The 21,783-nt window shown below is 49.2% G+C and overlaps 10 protein-coding genes across 10 annotated transcripts; 8 read left to right on the top strand and 2 right to left on the bottom strand.

Annotated features, from left to right (window-relative positions):
- Nucleotides 1–697: 697 nt before the first annotated feature.
- On the bottom strand, nt 698–3,177 carry N7489_001237 (1,4-alpha-glucan branching enzyme GLC3; the record flags this gene model as incomplete). Its single annotated transcript, XM_056706992.1, has 8 exons — nt 698–724; nt 800–1,430; nt 1,497–1,832; nt 1,887–2,578; nt 2,634–2,746; nt 2,795–2,894; nt 2,945–3,069; nt 3,132–3,177. 8 exons carry the CDS (start codon nt 3,175–3,177, stop codon nt 698–700), a joined length of 2,070 nt encoding a protein of 689 aa, XP_056571294.1.
- A 1,840-nt stretch (nt 3,178–5,017) lies between these two features.
- On the top strand, nt 5,018–5,680 carry N7489_001236 (uncharacterized protein; the record flags this gene model as incomplete). The annotated part of the gene is made up of 1 exon (XM_056706991.1): nt 5,018–5,680. The coding sequence occupies one exon, from the start codon at nt 5,018–5,020 to the stop codon at nt 5,678–5,680; it is 663 nt and encodes a 220-aa protein (XP_056571293.1).
- Nucleotides 5,681–6,242: 562 nt separating this feature from the next.
- N7489_001235 (uncharacterized protein) lies at nt 6,243–6,722 on the top strand (the record flags this gene model as incomplete). Its single annotated transcript, XM_056706990.1, has 1 exon — nt 6,243–6,722. The coding sequence occupies one exon, from the start codon at nt 6,243–6,245 to the stop codon at nt 6,720–6,722; it is 480 nt and encodes a 159-aa protein (XP_056571292.1).
- A 536-nt stretch (nt 6,723–7,258) lies between these two features.
- N7489_001234 (ankyrin repeat domain-containing protein) lies at nt 7,259–9,129 on the top strand (the record flags this gene model as incomplete). Its single annotated transcript, XM_056706989.1, has 3 exons — nt 7,259–7,438; nt 7,510–7,622; nt 7,677–9,129. The coding sequence occupies 3 exons, from the start codon at nt 7,259–7,261 to the stop codon at nt 9,127–9,129; spliced, it is 1,746 nt and encodes a 581-aa protein (XP_056571291.1).
- A 1,249-nt stretch (nt 9,130–10,378) lies between these two features.
- On the top strand, nt 10,379–11,141 carry N7489_001233 (LITAF-like zinc ribbon domain-containing protein; the record flags this gene model as incomplete). Its single annotated transcript, XM_056706988.1, has 3 exons — nt 10,379–10,415; nt 10,471–10,924; nt 10,976–11,141. 3 exons carry the CDS (start codon nt 10,379–10,381, stop codon nt 11,139–11,141), a joined length of 657 nt encoding a protein of 218 aa, XP_056571290.1.
- A 289-nt stretch (nt 11,142–11,430) lies between these two features.
- Nucleotides 11,431–12,117, top strand: N7489_001232 (uncharacterized protein; the record flags this gene model as incomplete). The annotated part of the gene is made up of 1 exon (XM_056706987.1): nt 11,431–12,117. One exon carries the CDS (start codon nt 11,431–11,433, stop codon nt 12,115–12,117), a length of 687 nt encoding a protein of 228 aa, XP_056571289.1.
- Nucleotides 12,118–12,566: 449 nt separating this feature from the next.
- N7489_001231 (uncharacterized protein) lies at nt 12,567–13,025 on the top strand (the record flags this gene model as incomplete). The annotated part of the gene is made up of 1 exon (XM_056706986.1): nt 12,567–13,025. The coding sequence occupies one exon, from the start codon at nt 12,567–12,569 to the stop codon at nt 13,023–13,025; it is 459 nt and encodes a 152-aa protein (XP_056571288.1).
- Nucleotides 13,026–14,502: 1,477 nt separating this feature from the next.
- N7489_001230 (uncharacterized protein) lies at nt 14,503–16,584 on the top strand (the record flags this gene model as incomplete). Its single annotated transcript, XM_056706985.1, has 1 exon — nt 14,503–16,584. One exon carries the CDS (start codon nt 14,503–14,505, stop codon nt 16,582–16,584), a length of 2,082 nt encoding a protein of 693 aa, XP_056571287.1.
- A 1,036-nt stretch (nt 16,585–17,620) lies between these two features.
- Nucleotides 17,621–19,420, top strand: N7489_001229 (uncharacterized protein; the record flags this gene model as incomplete). The annotated part of the gene is made up of 3 exons (XM_056706984.1): nt 17,621–18,109; nt 18,169–18,503; nt 18,562–19,420. 3 exons carry the CDS (start codon nt 17,621–17,623, stop codon nt 19,418–19,420), a joined length of 1,683 nt encoding a protein of 560 aa, XP_056571286.1.
- A 300-nt stretch (nt 19,421–19,720) lies between these two features.
- On the bottom strand, nt 19,721–21,182 carry N7489_001228 (uncharacterized protein; the record flags this gene model as incomplete). Its single annotated transcript, XM_056706983.1, has 3 exons — nt 19,721–20,281; nt 20,363–20,856; nt 20,927–21,182. 3 exons carry the CDS (start codon nt 21,180–21,182, stop codon nt 19,721–19,723), a joined length of 1,311 nt encoding a protein of 436 aa, XP_056571285.1.
- Nucleotides 21,183–21,783: the final 601 nt, after the last annotated feature.

The following is a 21,783-nucleotide window of genomic DNA, read 5'->3' as shown; positions in this document are numbered from 1 at the left end:
GATGAATGACTGGGAGATTTTGTTTATGGTTTGGGGGAAGGTGATGCGTTCTATCTTAGCGAGTTGATGGGATTTTAAAGCCGGTCTGGATTGGAGATACCTTACACAACCCCCCTCGACCGGCGTGTTTCATTATTTTGTGTATTTAGAGTTCAAAACCTGATTCTCGACATCTTTTCCTTTGTGATTGCGTCCTGGGTTTTTTGTCTATGTAGATGTATACATATATGTAGGTGTAGGTGTAGGTGTAGTTGATGGATGCTGTTGTACATTCCCTGTACAGCTACTCGACTCGATTATCCAGGCTGGTCTGTAGCTTGTAGTTCATGCTGGTAATTCTCTGACTGGGACTGATCTAGGTTATATGGTGCCTCTATACCGAATCTTATTTCCTCGAGATGGTCTTTCTATACTATCTACAGCTGACCCGTGCAACACACTATCTTCCTTAAAAAGCTCTCTCTGTCCAGTCTACAATGCAAATGCATTTAAAAAACAATGTATATAATATGAGACGTTGCTAGACATAGATAGCCGTGATTAGAAACAAATGCAGGAGATTAGACAACGAGGAAGTAGGTCAAATCACGTCAACCGCACGAGCGAAGAACACCTAGTAAAATAACCAGCAGCAGAAGTTCTGTCTCCCAGTCGGCTGCATGCGAGACACAGACGCAGAGTTGGATTGGCCTTCACATTACAGAGTACTTTCCAGAGCCAGAACCTGCAAGGAACGTAGCAAAGTCAGCAAACCAGAACAAACACAGACGGGGAGCAAAGAAAAAGGCCAAGCACATACCAAAGCAGTCCTGGTAGGGATATAGACCTGCACGAAATTCTTCCTCCCATTCCACTCCAGATCAGTAGTAAAGAAGCGCGTCTCTTTAACATTCCGCCCAAGCCCACCAAACACCGTCTCATCCGTATCAAGAACAATCCGATACGTACCAGGGGCATCAACGCCCACACGGTAATCAGTGAAGCTCTTCGTAGAATTGAAATTGAAGATCCAAAGCAACCCGGCCCGCTCAAAGACAAGGACCTTGTCACTCTCATTCTTCAAACTGATATACGCCTGCGGCGCAGAAAGCCACCCATACTTCTGCTCGGTCAGCTGCATCCCGCGGTCGAACTCGTTCAGGAAACGGTACCGCAGCAGCGAGTCTTCGGTTAGATTTAGCTGCCGGCGCGCGTACCAGAAGGAGTTGTTGTTACCGGCGCGGGGGAAGTCCAGCCATTCTGGGTGTCCGAATTCGTTGCCTTCGAAGTTTAGGTAGCCTTCGCCGCCGAGGGCGTGCGTTACTAGTCGGATCATCTTGTGCAGTGCCATGCCGCGCTCGATTACCGGGGTGAACTCCGTTAGCGTGGACATGTGTGTGTACATCTCTTTGTCGCAGAGCCACATCATTAGTGTCTTGTCGCCGACGAGGCTTGGGTTATGTGTTAGTTGGTTGATTGGATGTGTGGGGTTGGGGTCAGTGCGGGATTGGACTTACGCTTGGTCGTGGCTTTCGGCGTAGGCAATGGTTTTCTCGCCGTGGCGACGGTTGGTGAGCGTGAAGGAGATGCTGCCCATGTCCCACTCGTCGTCGGTGCTTTCCTTCAGGAGCTTGATCCACATGTCTGGGATGGCCATTGCGAGGCGGTAGTCGAAGCCGGCACCGCCTAGTGCGTGGGGTAGACACAGTGCGGGCATGCCGGAGACATCCTCTGCGACTGTGATGCAGTCTGGGTAGAGTTCGTGTAGCATCTGGTTGGCGAGGGTGAGGTATGTGACGCCCTCCTCGTCGACGGCTGGCCCGAAGTACTCGTGGTACCCGCCGGAGAAGCCACTGTTCCTTTTAGTTAGAAGGTTCTTCAGAAACATAGTAGGATAATGCACGTACGTTCCGATACCATGGTGGGTATAGAGCATGCTGGTCACACCATCGAAGCGGTATCCATCAAATTTATACTCTTCCATCCAGAAGCGCAGATTACTCAAAAGGAAACGAAGCACCTCGTGATTTCCATAATTGAACAGACGGCTGTCCCACAGCTCATGACGGCCCTTCGCACCACCATGGAAGTAGAGGTGGTCCGTTCCATCGAACTCGTTAATTCCATCGATGACGTTCTTGGAGGCATGGCTGTGGACCACATCAAGCAGAACGATCAGCCCCATGCCGTGGGCTGTGTCAACAAGCTCCTTCAGATCCTCTGGGGATCCGTAGCGACTGCTCGCCGCGAAGAAGTTGTTGACCTGGTACCCGAAGCTAGCATAGTATGCATGCTCCATGATGGCCATTAGCTGAATTGCATTGTATCCCAGATACTTAATACGGGGCAGCATGTTCTTCGTAAACTCCTTGTATGTAGCGACCCTAGTCTCCGGCGACGAGATGCCGACGTGTGCCTCGTAGATGCGCAGGCTCTCGGGCTTCTTGGGCCGCGCGTGCTGGAACTTGTGTACCTCGTCTACGGGCGGGTTCCAGAAAACGGCATCATATGCAGGAGACACGGTCAGGTCTTGGACCACGCGCTTGATCCAAGCGGGGATTCGGTAGATGCGCTCGCCGCTGGGGAGTACCATTGTGATCTGTGAGGGGTTGTTAGGGGAGTGATCTGATGACATGTAGGATTGATGTGTTTACCTTGATCTTGCTGTCATGGGGAATAGCGGCAACGCCGTTCTTCGCTGGTATCGTTACATTCCAGACGCCGAAGCTATTCTTCGTCATGGGGTTGGCATTGACGTCCCAGTTGTCTGCCAGTCTCAGTCAAGCTCTGCAAACATGGGCAGTACACAACGTACTGAATTCGCCGACTAAAGAAGCCTCCTTTGCGTTGGGGGCCCATTCTTGGTATTTGATCTCTCCGTTGGGTTGCGCATGAAGTCCGAAGGTTTCGTAGCCCTGATAAGTGCATTAGTTTAGAGAATACCCATAAATGGAGCTCAATTCACCTTGCTGAACTTGCCCAGTCCACCTTCTGTTTCATTGATGGTCTTGGCCCATTCCTCGACTACTTGGTATCTATGTTTCAAGACAGCGCGATGGGGTTCCAGCCAAGGGTCTAGCTGGATAACACCTAATTTTTTTTTTGGTTAAAATTGGAAGCACATTTGAAAATAGTAGTAATTGTAAGCTTACCAGTGCCATCAGTGGGAATATTTGAGGTTTCAATGGTAGAAGACATATCTGGGGAGAGCTGAGGTGGAGAGAAGATGGGGGAAGGTCCAGATCAAGGAAATCCCAGAAATTCCAGCGGGGGGACTCTCAACATGTGACATCAACCCCTCAACGCTTTGTCCTTCTTAACTTTCCTCGATATTTTCATATTTTCATGGAGTTTTTGATTTTTGTCCTTCCGTCTTTTACAAAATTGCTGCATTGGACTTTGATCCTCTTCGAGCTCTCGGGATGTGGAGCATCGACGGGAACGGATCCGCAGGTACAGAGCTGTTTTCAGACATCCTACCCTATAGGTACGTTCAGCTCTACAGCTTCAGGATTATCTTGGCAAATTTAACCTTAGAGACTAGCTACTTAGACGGTCTTTTTCGTTGGTCGTCTTCTCTCACCGGGAGAGTATCTCAGAAGTTACACAATATCGTGCAGGTACCCGTTCAGGTGCAAGGGTCTAGTCGACAGCAGCCAGTTCCGGCGTGAGAAAGGTCTGGTAGACTAAAAGACGCATTCTAAGAGCTTGTTGGCCAGGTGGAGACACCATAATTACCTGCTGCTTAACCCCTCCGGTCCTTGGAGAGTTTCTACATTTCTCCCAACGTGAGCAGAAGAGCTTGCAACCTAGCATAACCGGCCCATTGACATAGCCGATTTTGACGCCAGACATGCCAGTCAAATCAAAAACCGCCCACTTAAATGATACCTCGGAATAATGCAACTGCTTCGTCCCAAGATATGCCCATGTCCATCCCAAGACTAAAAGAGAAGCGGCGAACTAAATTAGGGCCATCGGCAAAGCGACGTAGATGCTTGCTCTTGGTATGTGTAGCCTCAGCCAGAATCGTGCCGCCCCGGGATTGGCCAGGCTTGCCCTCGTATACATCATTCATTTCTGCTGTCAACAGTGAGGGAACAGATGCCTCATACTTGGCACCGCCCTAGCAAATGTCCAGTCGATAAGACCGGAACAAGATTTCGATAATATGGCAGTGGGCTATGTGAGACCAAATTATCCATGGATGCAACCTTGGATATAATCCCCTAGGCAGATTTTGTTATGGTCAAGTGGCGATATACGCTGCTAGGCTACCGACTTAACCCGGGGAACAGAGAGCAAATGCAAGGGATCTAACTGCGCCGTCCTAGGACAAATAGGGTCCCGTGATTGCGCACCCCAACGTAAATCCTTATATCCACGCCTAGCCCCGTCTTCCCGTGTACTTAGTGATGGCTGGTTACCGTCCTGAAGAAGACAATGACCTTTACCGGCTCGGTGGATACCACCCTGTTCATCTTGGCGATGTCTTTCATTGTCGCTATGAGGTCCTCAGAAAACTTGGTTACGGTCGGTACCCGACAGTATGGCTAGTGAAGGATCAAAGGCGAGACGACTGTGTCACTGTTATCTTGATGGGACATTCTCTGATTATCTGGACCTTTTAGGACTGGCAGCTACAAGGCTTTGAAGGTGCTCAGCGCAGAATGTTACGATGGGTCTCAAGATATATTCGAACTGGAAGTTCTCGAGCGGTTACGGGATTCCGATCCGAAACATGATGGATATCGACATATCCCCAAGCTTGTCGATTCATTTAATCATCTTGGCCCGAACGGCCATCATCTATGTCTTGTGTTGGAGCCTATGGGAGAGAACCTAAGCACTTTTGGCACGTTGTTCGCCAAGAATCAGGTCCCAAATTCGATCATGCAACGCTTTGGCCAGCAACTTCTTCTTGCCTTAGATTACGCACACCGATCGGGAGTCATACATACAGGTACGCTAATCTAAAACTGCAAGCGATATTAAGAGCTGAGAAAAAGAACTCATAGATATTCAACCCCGGAATATTATGGTGCAAATTCCGGACCTTTCTATCATTGAGGATTACCTGAAGGACACAACTCCAGACCCTATGGCTTACGACCCTAGTTCTGATCCTTCGACCATTGTGTCTCAACCTTTAAAGGACTTCTATATCCGCAAATCCACGGATCTGATGACCCTTGATGTTGCTCTTTGCGATTGGGGCTCTGCTAGCTGGATTGAAAACCACCTTACAGAAGTTATACAGCCTATACTGCTTGGAGCACCGGAAGTCGTCCATAGAGCCCCATGGGGACCACCAGTCGATATCTGGAATCTAGGTGCTGTCTTACTCGAGGTTTTGGATGCGGTGCGAATGTTCGATGGTCGAGCAAAGCAAACTGGAGGCATCTTCCAGACCAAGCATTATCTCGAAGAAATAGTGGCTCTCTTTGGACCATTTCCTCCTCATTTACTAGCGCTAGGGGACCCAAAGATCGTAGCTGAATACTTCGATGACCAAGGAAGCATCCGCGATCCTGTCCCTCGACCACAAGCCTTTCTGGAGAACTGGATTGAGAGTCTAACGGGAAATGACAAGGACGAGTTTGTAATGTTTTTAAGGAGCATGATGAAAGTCGACCCTGGTGATCGCCCGACGGCAAAAGAATTACTTAGTGAAGCATGGTTTCGACGTACCACTAGGTAGCCTGACAATTAGGAGTAGGATTGCTTTATGGTCTGTTGAATCAGAGAGACAGTCATGAAAACTTATAGAGCATACTACTAGTTATTGTTTATAGAGGCTTCTCTCTGCTCTCTCCCCTATATTACTGTCTCTTGTAGTGTTTCTCCCTTCGCTTCATTACCCCTATTTGCTGCTCTACGGAGTGGCTTCAAGATACTGATTTAGCAGTCGGGCTGTTTGTTCATTCTTTGTCAACCACCACGGTCCTACCTATTGTATCCGTGCATGAAGACAAAGCGCTCGCCTTTGTCTCCTTGTTGGACCCTTTGTCTCCTTGTCCATGGACTCGACAAAGGATTCATGAAAGACATGGTTTTTTCCTTTTGTTGATTACGATGGACTAGGTCTTTGTCTAATAAACTAGTCAGCAACAAGTGAAAAAGCATAAATAGATGGAATTTCCCGTCCCTTCAACCCATCCATTCCATCATCTACAGCCATCGAGAACTCCAAGTAAGCAGACCTACACCCATTCACTCTGCTAATCAAATCCCCAGCCTATTTCTCACCACAGCCAGCCAATATGGTCTCGAGTAGATACCCGAACGACGAAGCAGTCGACAGGATGAACTATGAGAAGCGATTCCTCACTGCATGCGACAGCTTCAAGGCCAGCCTGTACGAGGAGCTTCGAATGCTGAGTCTCGGAGACGGTCGCCGCGCCGAGATCATTCCAAACCTCCGCAGACTGGTGAGGCTGCTGGAGGCTATCTTTATCCTAGCCGAGAAGATGGCACAGACATGTCCGAATTCTCTCACTGTCTGTAATAGACCCGAGGCCCACTTTTTCGGCCAGTTCGAGCATCTTTGCCGCAACCGCATTATGGCACCTTTAACCCGGGCCATTGATGAGCTTCAAGCGGATGAGCTGTCGGCAGAACCCACTGCGAGAGTTGACTTTTGTGTAGCTTCGGATTTGGATGATATTCGTCGGAGTAATATCTTGCTCTCTAGTCGGCCGCTGCCCTTGGATATGGAATACGGTCACCTTTGTCGTCCATGAGCTTCTAGTTGCTTTTTGCTTTTGTCGCTTTTGTCGCTTTTGTCGCTTTTGTCGCTTTTGTTATTGAAATAAACCAAGTATATTTGTTTGACTTATCTTCCATTGTAGACCTCCAGACATCATCAAGTAGGTAATACTCGTGTTTCGAATCCTCAAACTCGAATGGCAACCGAGTACTATACGGAGTAGATGAACTAACTGAAGGGATCCTGGTGTTGAGAATGTATACGGAGGCTGTAGTCCGATGTCCGTTTCAGGCTACGCACATAGAACTGATTTCAAATCGGATTCGAGCCATTCCCACTGTTTTCCCTATGTAGCAATTCACTTAAACCGAGTCTAGTTTACTTCCTTTACTTTTTATTTCCTTTAATACATCCATCTCACATCTCCCATGACATAATCACCAAAAATCGCCCAGAGGGGCCAAAACCGCCCGATGCTGCACGGGCCCCTCCAGATGAGTCCCCAATCACCTGGATGTCGCACTCGTTCTGCGAGGCCTAGTCCCATTGCATATCCCTAAGTCCAACACCATGTCTCTACAAGCAGGGGCTAGTCAGCCATGCCACCAGACCACTACAGTCCGACTGTTAGCCGACTCCCTGTATGAGTCGACGCGGGGGTCAATGGCACTAACGAACCAGGCCCAAAACGAGCTTGGCCTGCTTCTGGCCGTGCTAAGCGCGACCGAGACATACAGTTTCTCTCTAGGCGTAGAATGCGTCCATAGTGCAGTTTTGAAAAAAGATTGCACAGCTGCCATGTCGTCCTACTTGAACTGCAGAAGCTGCTGCTGCATCCAGATGCGCTCGGGGTTCAGAGTCTGGTTTCTGACATTCGGGCGCGTCTCTCCTCAGTTATTTTTGGACTTACCGAGGTAAATTTGAATATGATGATGTGTGTTCGCGATGTTCTTTGTATGGGTTGGTGTGGGTTTTAACATTGATACAGGTCATCTCGGAAGATTATTGAGCACGCGCTGAGGTGTTTTATCGATGAAATACATGCCAACAAGAGGGAGGCTTCGGTTGTTTCTGACGCTTTGAAGGATTATTCGAGGCTTGAGGAAGATGGAGTCTGGGCTCGGCTGCAGGGCGAGTTGGTTACCGCCGGTATTGCTTCTGATTTATTGACCCTGAACCGTGACTTCGTTACATCGACCCTTCAAAAGATAGCAGAGACAGATGGCCCACTATCTGGTAACAAAGAAAGCACGGCTCCAGTGGAGGAAATTGCTGATTCTACGACACCAGCACCGGGCCTGGAATTGAAACGCCAAAGAAGTCTGGACGATAAGGACTGGCTAGCAGACGAGCCAACTGGGCTTCCATTCCTCCCACTCCCACCAAAAGGCTTCTCATTTTCAGATAAGCACAGCTCATATTCGAGCCAAGAGCAACCCTATCCAGAAAAAGAAACAGTACGAGAAGAGAACCTCCCAATACCAGTGATATTGGACATGCAAGATTGTACAGATACACAGAAGCAAGCGTTACCAGTCGAAGACTTCCCCATTCCCGTTCACACAGAGGGAAAACCAGAAGAAAACGACACGAACCTCCCAATACCAGTGACAGTACCTACCGAGCACAAGCCACCAAAACCCTCACTAGACCTCCACGCCTTCAAAGTCTCAACAAACTCAAAAAGGCCCCACCGAATAAGCCGCCTTGTATGGGAAATAACCAGCTCAAAAACCCCCTTCATAGTCGCCATAAAAGCCAACCAACATCAAACTGTCCAAACCCTCCTCTCCAAAGGCGCCGACGCCAACACCCAAAAACCCGACGGCACAACAGCCCTAATGGCCGCCGTTTCCTTCGGCCACGAAGCCACAACCCGCCTCCTACTAGAATACGGCGCGGACATGGAAGCACGAACAGTGGAAAGCGAGACAGCTCTCGGCATCGCCGCAGCGTACGGCTTCGACCGCATCGTGCGGATGCTAATTGCCTCAGGCGCGAATATCGACGCGGGCAAGGGGACAGGCAAGACGGCGCTCTCGCAGGCTGCCGCGTACGGACAGGACCGGATTGTGGAGATGTTGCTGGACTGCGGGGCGGATGCTGATGCTGTTAATCGTACGGGGGATACGGCGTTGGCGTTGGCGGCGTTGAATGGGAATATGAAGGTTGCGAGGCTGTTGCTTGATCGTGGTGCGGCTGTTGATCTTATGCGGTATCCTTGGCAGACGCCGTTGTATAAGGCTGTTCAGTCGGATGTTTTGGAGATGGTTAGGCTTCTGATGGAGCGTGGGGCGGATCCGTTTGTTAAGGGGGGGATTGGTCGGATAGAGACGGTTTTGGCTTATGCGGCGAAGATGCAGAGGAGGGAGATTTTGGGGATTTTTGCGCAGCATGGATATCATCCTGGGGCAGGGCCGGTTCGATATCAGTATTTCTGATGGCTTGGGATTTATGGAGTATGTGTATAGTATCTGCCATCTAGCGAGGAGCGATTTGTTTCTTTTTTTCTCGATTGGGGTTTTAATTTTTAGCAGGCAATGTTTTGGAGTTGATAGTTGGGATAGTAATTGTATTTCTAGTATCTTGGTCTACCTGATATATGCATATATATGTTTATTCATGATGCAGTTGTGCCCAGGTGTGACTTCAAAGCGAGAGATATACTATTCGATTTCCACCCAGAAGCTAACAATTATCATTATAGATACATATGTACCCAACGCTATCTCGCTTTATATTCCAAGATGGCAAGATGCTATTATATCTAGGATATCATATATACGCAATGACACAATTAATATAATAATGTACAACGTGTTCTGAATAGTGCTTGGGGGCCAAATATCCCGAAGCCCCACGAGTATCGGGCGTGGTTAAGGAATATTTACGCCTTAGCCTCCCACTCAGCCTCCAAAGGCTCACAGACGAGCGCCCGGGTGGGAACTGATCTGCTGCGGAGTCGCAAGTCGCCGTGTGATTGGGTTGGCGTTCGAGATCATCTCTCGTGTCGGAGGTAATAATCTTAAAAACGCTAGGGGTCCAAATGGGGCGGATTTTGATCTTGATTTCTTCTTATATAGAAGAATAAATAATAATACGTATAATAGAAACAAGTAGAATCAACTATAGTATGTCAATCCTAACAGACTCATATTGTAATATACAGATTTACTGTTTAACATAAGAATTCCATGCCTCGAGTCTGTTATACGAAGTACAAGATAGTATCCACCTTCCCGTGGACCTGATACAAGTGGAGATTGGCCGCAAATAAGCCGCATTCCTGTCAATAGCCTTTTACATAACTCCATATACCTCTAGACAATTCCCGTGTTTTGCCCAAATCTCGTATGGGATACGGGTAAAGAGCTGGATCAACCAATCTGGCGGCTTTCGCTTGGTCCCCTGGCTACATAGTGAGTTGAAACCCTCACTGATAAGTACCTAACCGTGGCTCAGACTAGTCTTCCCCAACCCGTTGAAGGCAGTGCACCCGTGAAATCCCCAGGTATCCACTATATACGAACGACAACTGACAACTTTAGCCCTTGACGATCTTATTGACCGCTCTATTAATATCATTTAGCTTATTACCATCTGAAAACTCTGTCGGATTCGACTTAAAATCCTTCCTGCCCCCATTAAACCAAGTGAAATCCTCTCTCCCTAATTCCCAGACTCAAAAGAATGCCAGAACACCTCGAACACCCCGAGCAAACACCAAGTACGTCATTACTCCCTGGCATCCCCATATAGTACCTAATAACTAACAACTCCAGCAATAACCCCCACATACAGCGAAGCCCCAGAAGTCGTCACCCCAGACCATCAAACCCAAGGCCCCGTGAGCCCAAACCCAACTGGCCAGTCCATCCCAGACACCATGCAGTCAACACCAACAAACAACCCCTCTGAAAAACAATACCCCCACCAACCCGACTCCATCGGCCAAGCACCAGCATACGACGCATCGACATCAATGACTGCCCCGCCCGAGAAGGCATACGCAGGTCAGCCCCTGCCGGAGTACGCGCACGCCCAAGCACAGGCACAAGCACAGCTCCAGGGGCCGGGTCAGCCGCAGCAGTTCTACACGCCTTCCGGCCATCCCAGTGGGTATGCCGCGGCCATTCCACTGCACTGTGTCCAGTCTGCGCCGTGTCCGGTTGACTGTCCTGTTTGTGGACAGCGGGAGATGACTAGCGTTCAGTCTGTAAGCGGTGGAACCACGCAGTAAGTTGGATCCCGTTGAATTATTAGAATGGTGGTTGACTTTTTTCATAGTGGCTGGGCTGCTGTTCTTTGCTTCTGTTGCTGCCTAGGCTGTATCCCTTACTTGATGTCCTCGCTTAAGGATGTTGAGCATTCTTGTGGAAAGTGTGGTGCTAAGCTTGCGAAATGGCATAATAGTGGCCGTGTAAATGTCTTGCAGAATGGGGCGAGGAAGTGAGGGTTTTCGAGTTTTCAGAATTGATACCACTTTGTTTGACGTCATGGGGTTGGTGTTGCGCTTTTCAAATGTTGACATTTTCATTTGTGATGGTCCATTTGATCGACTTATGATTTAATATACTGAATTTATACGAGAATTACTTGAACTGGCAAATACGATAAAGACGTAGAACAGATGACGTGCCAAGCCGACCTCGTATCCGATGATGCGATCACTTGACCTCGATGTTTCTCAACACGAAACCACCAAATATCACCATTGAAGACATCTCATTGCAACCAACAAGATGATACGCTTCATCTTTACAGCAACAGCAATAATAACCAGCTCCTCGGCAATCTACTTCTACATCTTCCACGAACGCCTATCAAAGCGCGTAGCACACAAGTCCCACCTTGGGACCCTCTCCAAAGCCGCAAAACCAACAAATATAGAATCAATTCCGGAATCTGTTTTTAGCGATGAGTATTTCACGCTCTACGATCATGCGTCAAAGTCTGTGTCGCGGGCCTGTCTCCCCAGCAATGAGACGACAGAACTGCTCTTTACAAAACTCGTGCGCCGCAATATGACCGCTTTCTCGCGGTTCCCGCAGGCGCTTGTGCTTGCCATGGCTAGCAAGACGCCGGAGCAGAAGGAGAGCTTCAAAGCGGGGTATCTTGCTGCCCTGGATTTTGAGGTCGGGGATTTAGTTTGTGGGGTTTATCGGGTTGTGGTGCGGAGGAGGGATCGGGTTGAATTTGAGATCAAGATGGAGACGGTGGATTTTGTGCAGGGGAGGTTGGCGATTAGTTTTGAGGAATGTAGTGAAGAAGGGAAGGTTGTGTTTTGTAGTGAGACTGCTATGTGGAAAAGAGCGGATGAGGGTAGGAAGATGCCGTTGGAGAGGCCTGTTTTGAGGTGGATGCATGAGACTGCTGCTTGGTGGTTGATCGACTCTGGAGTTCGGTATTTGGTCGATTTGGAGGGTTGACCTATTTCATTAGTTTTGTTTTGTTTTACATGTCTTTGATGTATGTTATGTTGAGGTTGCAGCAGTGTCTGAGTCGGATACCATGTGGTCATTGTCCAGATACAGGATGATACTGTCTTTTTTACCAGTAAACATGTGACTTTGTCATCCATTCCAAGGTTTATGCATTTGCTTACTAATTTGTTCTGCCAGATTAAATTCAGACCGCTTTTCTTTTTTCAGTTAGAGAATTTCACCATCGTGAATTTACCAGTACGCTCGCCATACACCTAAATTCCCTCAGTTATGAGCCCGGAATCGCTTCAATTTTGATCTCTTTTCCATCTGTTTATTAGTCTCACATACTGAGCCATTCGCTGTATGGTGACAACAACCCCTGAATTGAATCATACCCCTGAGAAGCATCAATATCGGAAATCCAACTTGTGAACGCCAATTGAACCCTCACGATGTCGGATTACGCTTTCTTCCCGGATTTGTCCTGTCCTGTCACCTTAAACGACTCATCGGACTGGAGGTTCTGGCTCTCGATAATCAGGTCCATTGCGGAGCGTTTCAAGGTTTGGGATCTATGTGATCCAGAATCAGATACGGAACCCGCTCTTCCGAAGGAGCCGATCGAGCCGAGTTCGGAGGATCTAAAGAGGGATCATCCAACGGATTGGTATCTTATATGGGAAATAATGAATTCGGAGTATGAGAGTAAGCTCAGTGAATACAAGATGAAGCTCCAAGGCAGGATGGTAGTCGCAAATGTTATCCGTCAAAGCATTCATGAGAAATACCAGGTCTTTATGGACGAAGAGACACCATGGGGGCTGCTTAGGAATCTGCGTCAGTGGATTTCACCTGATTGTGACCCGACGTATAAAGCAAGCCTTCGTGCGGCATGGAGCAAGTCTAGATAAAAGCAAGTGGCTGCTAAATTGGCAGACCTTGCCAAAAGGCCGTGCAAAAGCGGGGATCACCGAGGCCAGCGAGGCATCGGTCCAGCCGTAGAAGTTATCTCTGTCATGTCACCGGAGTTTTACGCTTCCTGGGCAGTGTCAGTTGAAAACAGCTCTACAAAAAGCCAGGAAGAAAAGCAGGTTGAGTTTGGAAGCCTACTCACCCGGTATATAGCCCATTGGCTATTACCCGCGGTAAACCTACGCAGCAAAGAGGCATGTCAAAAGCTGTATCTTCAACCTGGCAAGGACACCAAGAAACTCAACTTGGATCGTCAGCTAGCAAATCAGCTAGTAAATCATCTGAGAAGTGCAGCACCAAAGATGAAAATCGCAGCATGCAGCTAGCAACAAATCTGTTGAATTTGCTAGTGATGCATCCTTTGGAGACTACAGAGATCGCAAAAGCTCTGAAGGTTATATATGCAAGCTCTATGGAGGGCCATCGACTGGAGAGCTTCAAAACAAACGACTGTCACAACGTCAACCACCGAGGCTGAGCTTTTAGCTCTCTCCGAGGCAGGAAAAACGGTTATATGGTGGCGCCGACTTCTCGAGTCCTTAGGGTTTAAACCCTCTCATGCACCATCCATTGCCTACGACAACCAGCAAACTGTCGATCTGCTTATAAAAGAAGGTGCTACCATGCATACTAAGCTTCGACATGTCGACATGTCGACATCAATAGGTGTTGGGATGAAACAATCAATGCGAGACGTATTCATATACACTAGATTCCTATAGGTGAGATGCCAGCAGATGGCCTTGCAGAAGTGCTGCCGAAGCAGAAGTAGTATAGATTCCAAGATCTGCTTGGGATGAGAGAAATCCGACATATGATTATACACCCTGAAGGTGAAGGCATAGCGGCTCTTGAAGCCATAGAGGATCTGTGAATAGCTTCAAAAGCTGGGGGTGTGTCAAGATACAGGATGATACTGGCTTTTTTACCACATAAACATGTAACTTTGTCACTATGCATTTGCTTACTGTTTGTGTCTGACCAGATTAAATTCAAACCATTGTTGGTTTTAGTTAGAGAGAATTCTACCATCGTGAATTTACAGTACGCTCGCCATACACCTAATTTCCTCAGTCATTGTTAGATGGGTGGGATAGCACAATGTCTTTGAGGATAGCTGAGACAACACGTCTAACAGGTAAAAGATCCTTGGGGATTTGCTTTACAAGCAATTGTTCAACAAAGAGTTTGATCCGAAAACAATGCCATTACATTAACCCCGTCTTTGTTATATCTATCACCTTTGTTCGTCGACTCGGCTTTGTACTCGCCCGGAGTCTCCCTCAACCCCCAGACCAAGTAATATATAAATCACGACCCTCGCGCAGATTAAATAGGCAGGGCACTCCTCTCATATCATCCCCTCTTATATCCTCTACTCCAGACTCACGTAGTCCATTCTTCTAGTCCTTAAAGATGTGTAAGCACACCTACCACCACTATCCCAGCTGCGGACACATCTCCAACTGGAGCATGACCAGCTGCCAAGAATACACCAATAAGCTCCGCCTGGCTGGTCCAGAGCGCAGCGTATCCTGCACCCAGATCAAACCCTCCCACGACCTTCTCCTCTCCACCCAGCCCAGCATGTGCGTGCAGTGCGAGAGGGAGTGGGCCGAGAACCTCTCTCACAGAGACAGTCAGACCCAGACCTCAAACTCTTACCGGAAGATTGAGGGTTTGGATGCCTCAGGCGGTATTATTGAAGTTAACGCGCGCATGGTGGGTGATTCCACTCCCGACGACAGGGACACAAGCAGTACTGACCACAGCGACAATGGCCAGATCTTCTTGGATGCTGCCGTTGGTGATTCGGGCAATAGGGACGAGGACAGTGCTGGCCACAGCGACAATGGTCAGAACTGCCCGCGTGCTGTTGTCGAATCGGAGTCGGATCGCGGATGCCTGGCGCGTTCCGAGAACTTGCCTCGGACGGTCGTTAACTCTGCTCATGCTAATCCCAACGAGGAGGTAGCTGGTGGTCTTGCCTCTTTTGCTTCTACAATCAAGACCACCCCGGCTCATCTCGCACACGGCTGTGAGAGCGACGATCCAAAGGGCGGTGTTGAGGCTGAATCGTCGGGTGTCGAGGCTGCTGCATGTGCATCTCTCAGCGATGCAAGCAGCGACACAGGTATTTCTGACTCGCTCTGCGGATCGTCTTTGATAAGGTATAATGTACTTAAGATGAGAATCGACGAATATCTTGAGAACCGACAGCGACAACGGGAGATGGACACTGACCATGAACAGCACGACGCTGACGCCAACGTAGATGACCACCACACTCTGGAGGGGACAGTTGCTGACCATAACTCGTCTAATGAGCCCTCTTTTGACATTGACCTTGTGCAGCAGCGTATTGAAGCGACAGTCCTGAAGCGCATTGAAGAAAACAACGAAAAAGAAGCCCGGCAGGAAGCCATCTCCAAGCTCCTAGACACCGCACTTCTACAGAAGGACCGAGACGACCGGCGCGAGCAGAACGCCGAGCTAGGCATCGAAGAGGACCCCCATCTCTGGGACACAGAGTCCATCGACCGAATGTGGCAAGCAAAGAATTCCACCCCTGCAACCCCCGCTAACGCCAGCAACCCCGTTTCACCACGCACCTGTCCATCCCCCAAGAGCCCACAGGCCCCACCAACCCCTGACCCGGAGTCCAAGAAACACATGTATATGGGCAGCATGTTCACCGACGAAGAAGGCGCCTACCTCCGTGGGCTGCGCGAGGTCCGGCCGTATGGCAATTACTCAGGTGAGTGGGAAGGGTTCATGATGGCTGAGTCAGAAGACGACGCGAATCGCCAGGGCCTACTGGACCCGGTGCACGTGCGAGGATGCTGCGCGGAGCGCACAGCGGACTTCCACCTCTTCTATGGACTGATGCATGCACCGTCGGAGTTTGCTGCAGAGAAGCGTTGGCTGGAGGATATCCGTCGGATACCCGGCGAGGAGGGGAAATTCTACGGGTTGTTGCGGGCGGATGATCTGCATCATGCGCGTGCGATGGGGCTTACTGATATCAGACATCCATGGGGGTGTTGCAAGGATGGGCTGTTTACGATGCCGGAGCGGGTGCGTCATCGGTACACCGGGTACATGAGTGCGGTTTCCCTGGAGGAGGTTGGATATATGGGCCTCTGTGATGCGGAACCTGTTCCGGGTGAATGTGGTGATTACTATGGTGGGAGGTATTATGGGTATGTTGAGGCATACTGTGAGTTGGATGCTTTTCAGATGGGATTGAAGGAGCCTGAACATGATGGGGATTGTTGTGAGAAGGCCGAGGTTAGCGGCGTGTCGATCCCTGCCGCGGGGCAGTACACGTATTACGGTTATATGTACGCGAGTTCGGAGGAGGAGGTTGTGAACAGGGGCCTGAAGGATGTCCTACTGGTTCCTGGGTTCGATATTAAGTATTCTGGGAATTTGCAGGCGGGCTCTGAGGAGGAGGCCAAGGCCATGGGACTTTTTGAGCCTTCACGTATTAAGTGAAATGATTTGTGTTTTACTTTCTTTTTTATTATTTCTTTTGTATGGGAATAGACTGATTTTTCGTTCTCTTTTCTAATATTGAGGATAGAATATATGGAATACTCAAATTCTCAAAATTTGATCATACTTGAATTTTGTAAAACGATAGTCTCTTCGGGGTCTGATATACTAGGCTATATTTGGCTATATTTGGATCCCGCTACATCGGATCCTGCTACAGGCTCTTTTTGGACTTAATGAACTTGGGCTGGAAATTCAAGGGCTATCTTATAATCCCATGTGATGTTGAGAGTCCAACAGTAGGAGAATGTTCCTGCATACATATATGTATGCATGTAATTCGACATGGGTGCGGAGTACTCCGTACTCCGTACAAACGCGTCTGAAACATGAGATGCGCGACTTTGCGATAATAGGAAGTCCAGAACGAACACCTATAACACCTATTATTATACTATCTGCATAACATTCTAACGTCATTGCAAAAAAGTGAAAAAGGCCTGCCTCTTAGGGCTACGATCGACTCCACGGAACACAGTTTTTGGGAAAATCAATAGCGTCAAGGGCGGATTCAATAGAAAAAGGGGAGACTTCGACTTGGACCCGCCAAGAGATCTTAAATCTCAAAACTAATCTTATTCAACCAATCATATCCTCGTATCTCTTGACAAATTACACCTGTGGATATTTCCCTATCCGCGAACGGGACAGAGACGGACCAACACGGCGATGGAGCAACGGAACTCCAGCGAAACCAGACCTGAGCAGTTATATACCTCCATCGCCTGAAAGTCTCCACAATGTGATATTAGCCAGAAGAACAATGGAGTGAAGAGGCCACTTTAACCCTGCGATCGACATCACCGAACACCGAAAAACCTGGTTAGGGGGCCCACTTCCTCGTGCAAGTGCTGACCCCCCGTGGCCCCAGTGCATCGATGCACGTTGTACATAAGGGAGATGACCCGGCACTTTGGACAGATCAAGCGCTATCCAACTTCACTCACATTCCTTAAGCACTTGCACCATTTTTGATATGGGGTCCGAATACGGTGCCACGGCCGAGTCCAAGCCGCAAATTGATCTCGGCCCCGTCACCATCTGGTGGGTTGTCTGGGCATGTGTCTGGACTTCTGCCCTGGTGGCCGGTATGGCCTATCTGATCGTCAACCGTGATATGCCGACACTACGCATTCGAGGCCTCGCTCTATCGTTAACCTCTATCGTTATCCTTCATTTATACTGGATCCCGACCCAGTTTGCAACTATGATCGGCACTTTGCTGCCCGGTGACTGCGGCTACTGGCTTATGGGGACCCTTCTGCCTTGTGGCATGGCGCTCTTCCATGGCTCCAACACTCGTTTCCAACATGTCGCAAAGCTCCAGAGAAAATATGCTCTGGACGGACACAAATTTACTGAATCGCCTGCCTTGGAACACCAGGGTGGGTTGATCAATCGTTTCCGTGCTCTCAGATATACTACCAAGATCCTTATTTACGTCGCTATCGCCATGTTTGCTCAGGTATGTTAACTTCGTCTTTCCATGTCTGTGACAAGTCTTATCTAACCCATCTCATGCAGGTGTTCCTCACTATCCTTATGTGGTTGATCTCTCGCAAGTACCACAGCTCATGGGGTATTCCTGGCACCGGAGTCCATGGTACCCCCGCCGAGGTGCTGGCAGCACAAGGCGCAGGATGGGAGTGGTGGCCCGGTGTGGTCTCGCAGTTCTTCTGGTCTTGGATCGTTGCCCCCATCGTCCTCTGGAAGTCTCGCAACATCCACGATACCCACGGCTGGCGAGTCCAGACCATTGGCTGCGCTGTTTCCAACCTTCACGCTACCCCGATGTGGCTCATCGGCCTCTACGTCCCCGCTATGGCCCCAGTCAACAAAGTATGGGTGCCTCCTCAGTGGTAAGTTCTAAACCAACATAACCAGAAAGACCTACCTTCTCTAACACAGCTGCCCTAGGATCTGCCTATCCATCATGTTCATCGAAATCTTCACAGTCTTCCTCCCCTGCTGGGAAGTAATGCGCCACCAATCCCTGCGACAGGAAACCCTCGAGTCGATCGCCCGCTGGGAGCTGAAAGTCAAATCCACCGGCTCCGAAGAAAAATCCCTCCATTCCGACATGACAATGGTAGCATCCATGATGTCAGGCTGGAAATCAAACAGCTCGTCGAGCACTCTGAGCTCCCGCGACAGCATCCTAACAATGGGCGCACTCGAGCACGTCCTCGAGCGCAACCCCGCCCCCCTCCAAGAATTCTCCGCTCTGCGCGAATTCTCCGGCGAGAACATCGTCTTCTTGACCAGCGTCGCAGAATGGCGCAGCCGACTCCCGCAATCCATCAAGGACGGCAGCGCCCTCCAAGAAAAGAGCAAGCGCGACATCGTCCGCGAACACTTCAACCTCGCGCTGCACATCTACGCGGAGTTTATCAGCGTCCGCCATGCCGAGTTCCCCGTCAACATCTCGCACCAGGAGCTGCGGAAGCTGGAAGACGTTTTCGAGAAGCCGACGCGTCTTGTGTACGGCGAGGAGCGCGAGTCCTGTGATCCCACCAGTCCGTTTGATAAATACACTTTCGATCTGCCGTCGCCTTCTTCTTCGGACTCCGGGAAGACTTTGCAGGAGAAGGCGGGGTCGATTAGGGACCGCGTTCAGTACTGGGGTGATATTCCTGTGGACTTTGACGCTTCGATCTTTGATGCTGCCGAGGCTAGTATCAAGTATCTTGTGCTTACGAATACCTGGCCTAAGTTCATTAGGGATCACAGGACTTCGGTTGGTTCGGTCGAGAATCTCAAGGGAATTGAGGTTTAGATGTCTTACTGTGTGTGGCATGCGAAATGAGTTTAAGTTTAAGATTTGGGTCGGGACTTTTGATATTCTTGTCTTTTCTTTCTTTTTTTTTGGCTTTGGGATTCCCCCTGGGGTCTCCTGGGCTGTACATACTAATTGGTCTTTTGGTTGGATATAATATTCTGGATACCCACACACACCGTATTTCTTATTGATATTATCAATACATTCTTTTATCAGTGGAAAGACGGTTAATTTAAGCTTGAACGTAGAATTTAGACTATAAACATTCATGTCTGATTACCCCAATTACTCCGTACACTAAGGTTCAAAAACCTTCACCACGCTAGTACTCCCCTCAGCCCCTAACCCAGACCTCTTAGCCATGAACAAGACGTTCAAAGCAGCATTGCCCAGATTCAAAGGACAGTGTAGATCCCGCGCCTTCTGCACAGCTTTCTCTAAACGAGAACTAGCTGCGTCAACAGTCTCAGAGTCCCCACTAGCACCCTGTCCAAGCCCCTCCATAATCTCCAATCCCTTCTTCATAAATTGCCGACTAGCACCAGCAGCATCACTGACAAGAGTATAAAACTGCTTCAGATCGACATTGAGATAGCGCGCAAATGAAATTGCCTCCGCAGCCGCAACGAGGTTCGTCACCTCCATCAGATCCAGCACCAGCTGCAGCGCCTCCGCCGTCTCCTCATCAGACATAGTAGAGGAGACCTTGGTAATCGGCTCAGCGAAATACTGCCGCACCATAGACGAGTCATCAACAGCTCCATATCCCTGCAACAAAGCAGACAAATAGACCTGCTCAGCAGTCGAGCAAAGCGGAGTCGGAAATTGACTTTGACGCGCCGATGTCGTGATAATCCCCTGATGGAAACGCAATTAGCCACAGCTCTCCCAATCCCAACCCCAACGAAAAATAAAAAAGCAAAAGACATCACTCCTTACCACATCCTTAAGAATAATAGTCAAAGCACTAGCACCAGGATGCCAATCCTCCTCCAACATCCGCTGCAACCGATTCTCATGCATCCACGTCCAAGCCGGACTGGACTTAATCGCCTCGGCCGTCTTCACGGCATCTAACCCCAGTCTCGCCGCAAATCCCTGAGCCTCACTAGCACCCAGAATATGAATACCCGCCAACACCTGATGCACCATCTTCATATTACTACCAGCGCCGATGCCACCGGGAACAAGATACAGCTTATTAGCATCCGACATCTCCTGCAACAGGAAGCGGCCTTTCTGCAGCGCCTCATCAGACGCACCAGCCATAATCGACAGCGTGCCTGCAGCGGCGCGCAGCGCACCACCAGACACGGGTGCGTCGATGAAGGCTATGTCGCTCCTGCCGATGGAGACGAGCTCTGCGGCGACGGATTGGGCGTATGATGCTGGGACGGTGGAGCAGAGCAGGAGGGTTGCGTTTTTGGGGAGGGCTGCAATTGGTTAGGTTTTTATTTTTCCGTATGTTTTCAATAAGTTTCTGGTTTGGGTGTGGTGGTTTACCTGCGGCTATGCCATCATCGCCGAAAAGGACGCTCTGCACTTGCGGTGCTGAGGCTACCATGCAAACATAGAAGTCTTTTTCCTTGGCTGAGTCCTGTAGTGATGATGCTGGGATTCCGCCTGCGGCCTTGAACCGCTCTACAGAGGCGGGGAATACGTCGAAGCCGTGGACTGCGTAGCCCTCTTTCACGAGATGTGTGGCCATGCCGAAGCCCATGGCGCCTAGGCCGACGAAGCCGATTGATGGTTTAGACATTGTTGTTCAGATAAAGGAATGATGGATACAATTGGTAGGATAGTCCGTGGAGAAATGTTAATGTATAAAATAAAATAAAGTGGCTCGACTTGCGTGGGGGTTTTATGAGGGGAAGATGTCTGGGGAAACGCGGGATGGTTCGGCGCAAGTCCGAGGGGGTTACCTTGGCTTCTTTTTGCCGATATTCGATGGCTTCGCCAGAGTCCGGTTTTGGAATTGGAGGGGTTCTTGGTTTCCGGTTAAACGTGGGGGTTGGTGGTCCTTGTGCTTGTTGCATGTGGCACTTAGTAGATGTTCGGAGGTTGGCCGACTATCGCAGGCTAAACACCACTTTTATACTTTCTGAGTGGCTAAATAAGAGGGTCCTCGAATTTGATTTGATTGAAACATTCTATCTATACTTAATGCTAAAAGAGACCTAATAAGAGACCCTGATCTCTGTAGCCGAATTCTGTCGAGGTTGTTAGTCTTGCCAAAAGCAGTGAGGATACTATGTAGTTGCCGAGGATATGGGCCGGATATACTGAAGGTCTGATCTCCTCCGGTATAATCTCCCGCGTCTTCCATTGTCAACAGGCACAGAAGAGCCTGATAGCTCAAA

This window comes from Penicillium chrysogenum (assembly GCF_028827035.1).
Source record: "Penicillium chrysogenum strain IBT 35668 chromosome Unknown utg000001l_segment0_segment0, whole genome shotgun sequence".
Classification (NCBI taxonomy): Eukaryota; Fungi; Ascomycota; class Eurotiomycetes; order Eurotiales; family Aspergillaceae; genus Penicillium; species Penicillium chrysogenum.
This window is presented reverse-complemented; position numbering and strand designations above follow the sequence as displayed.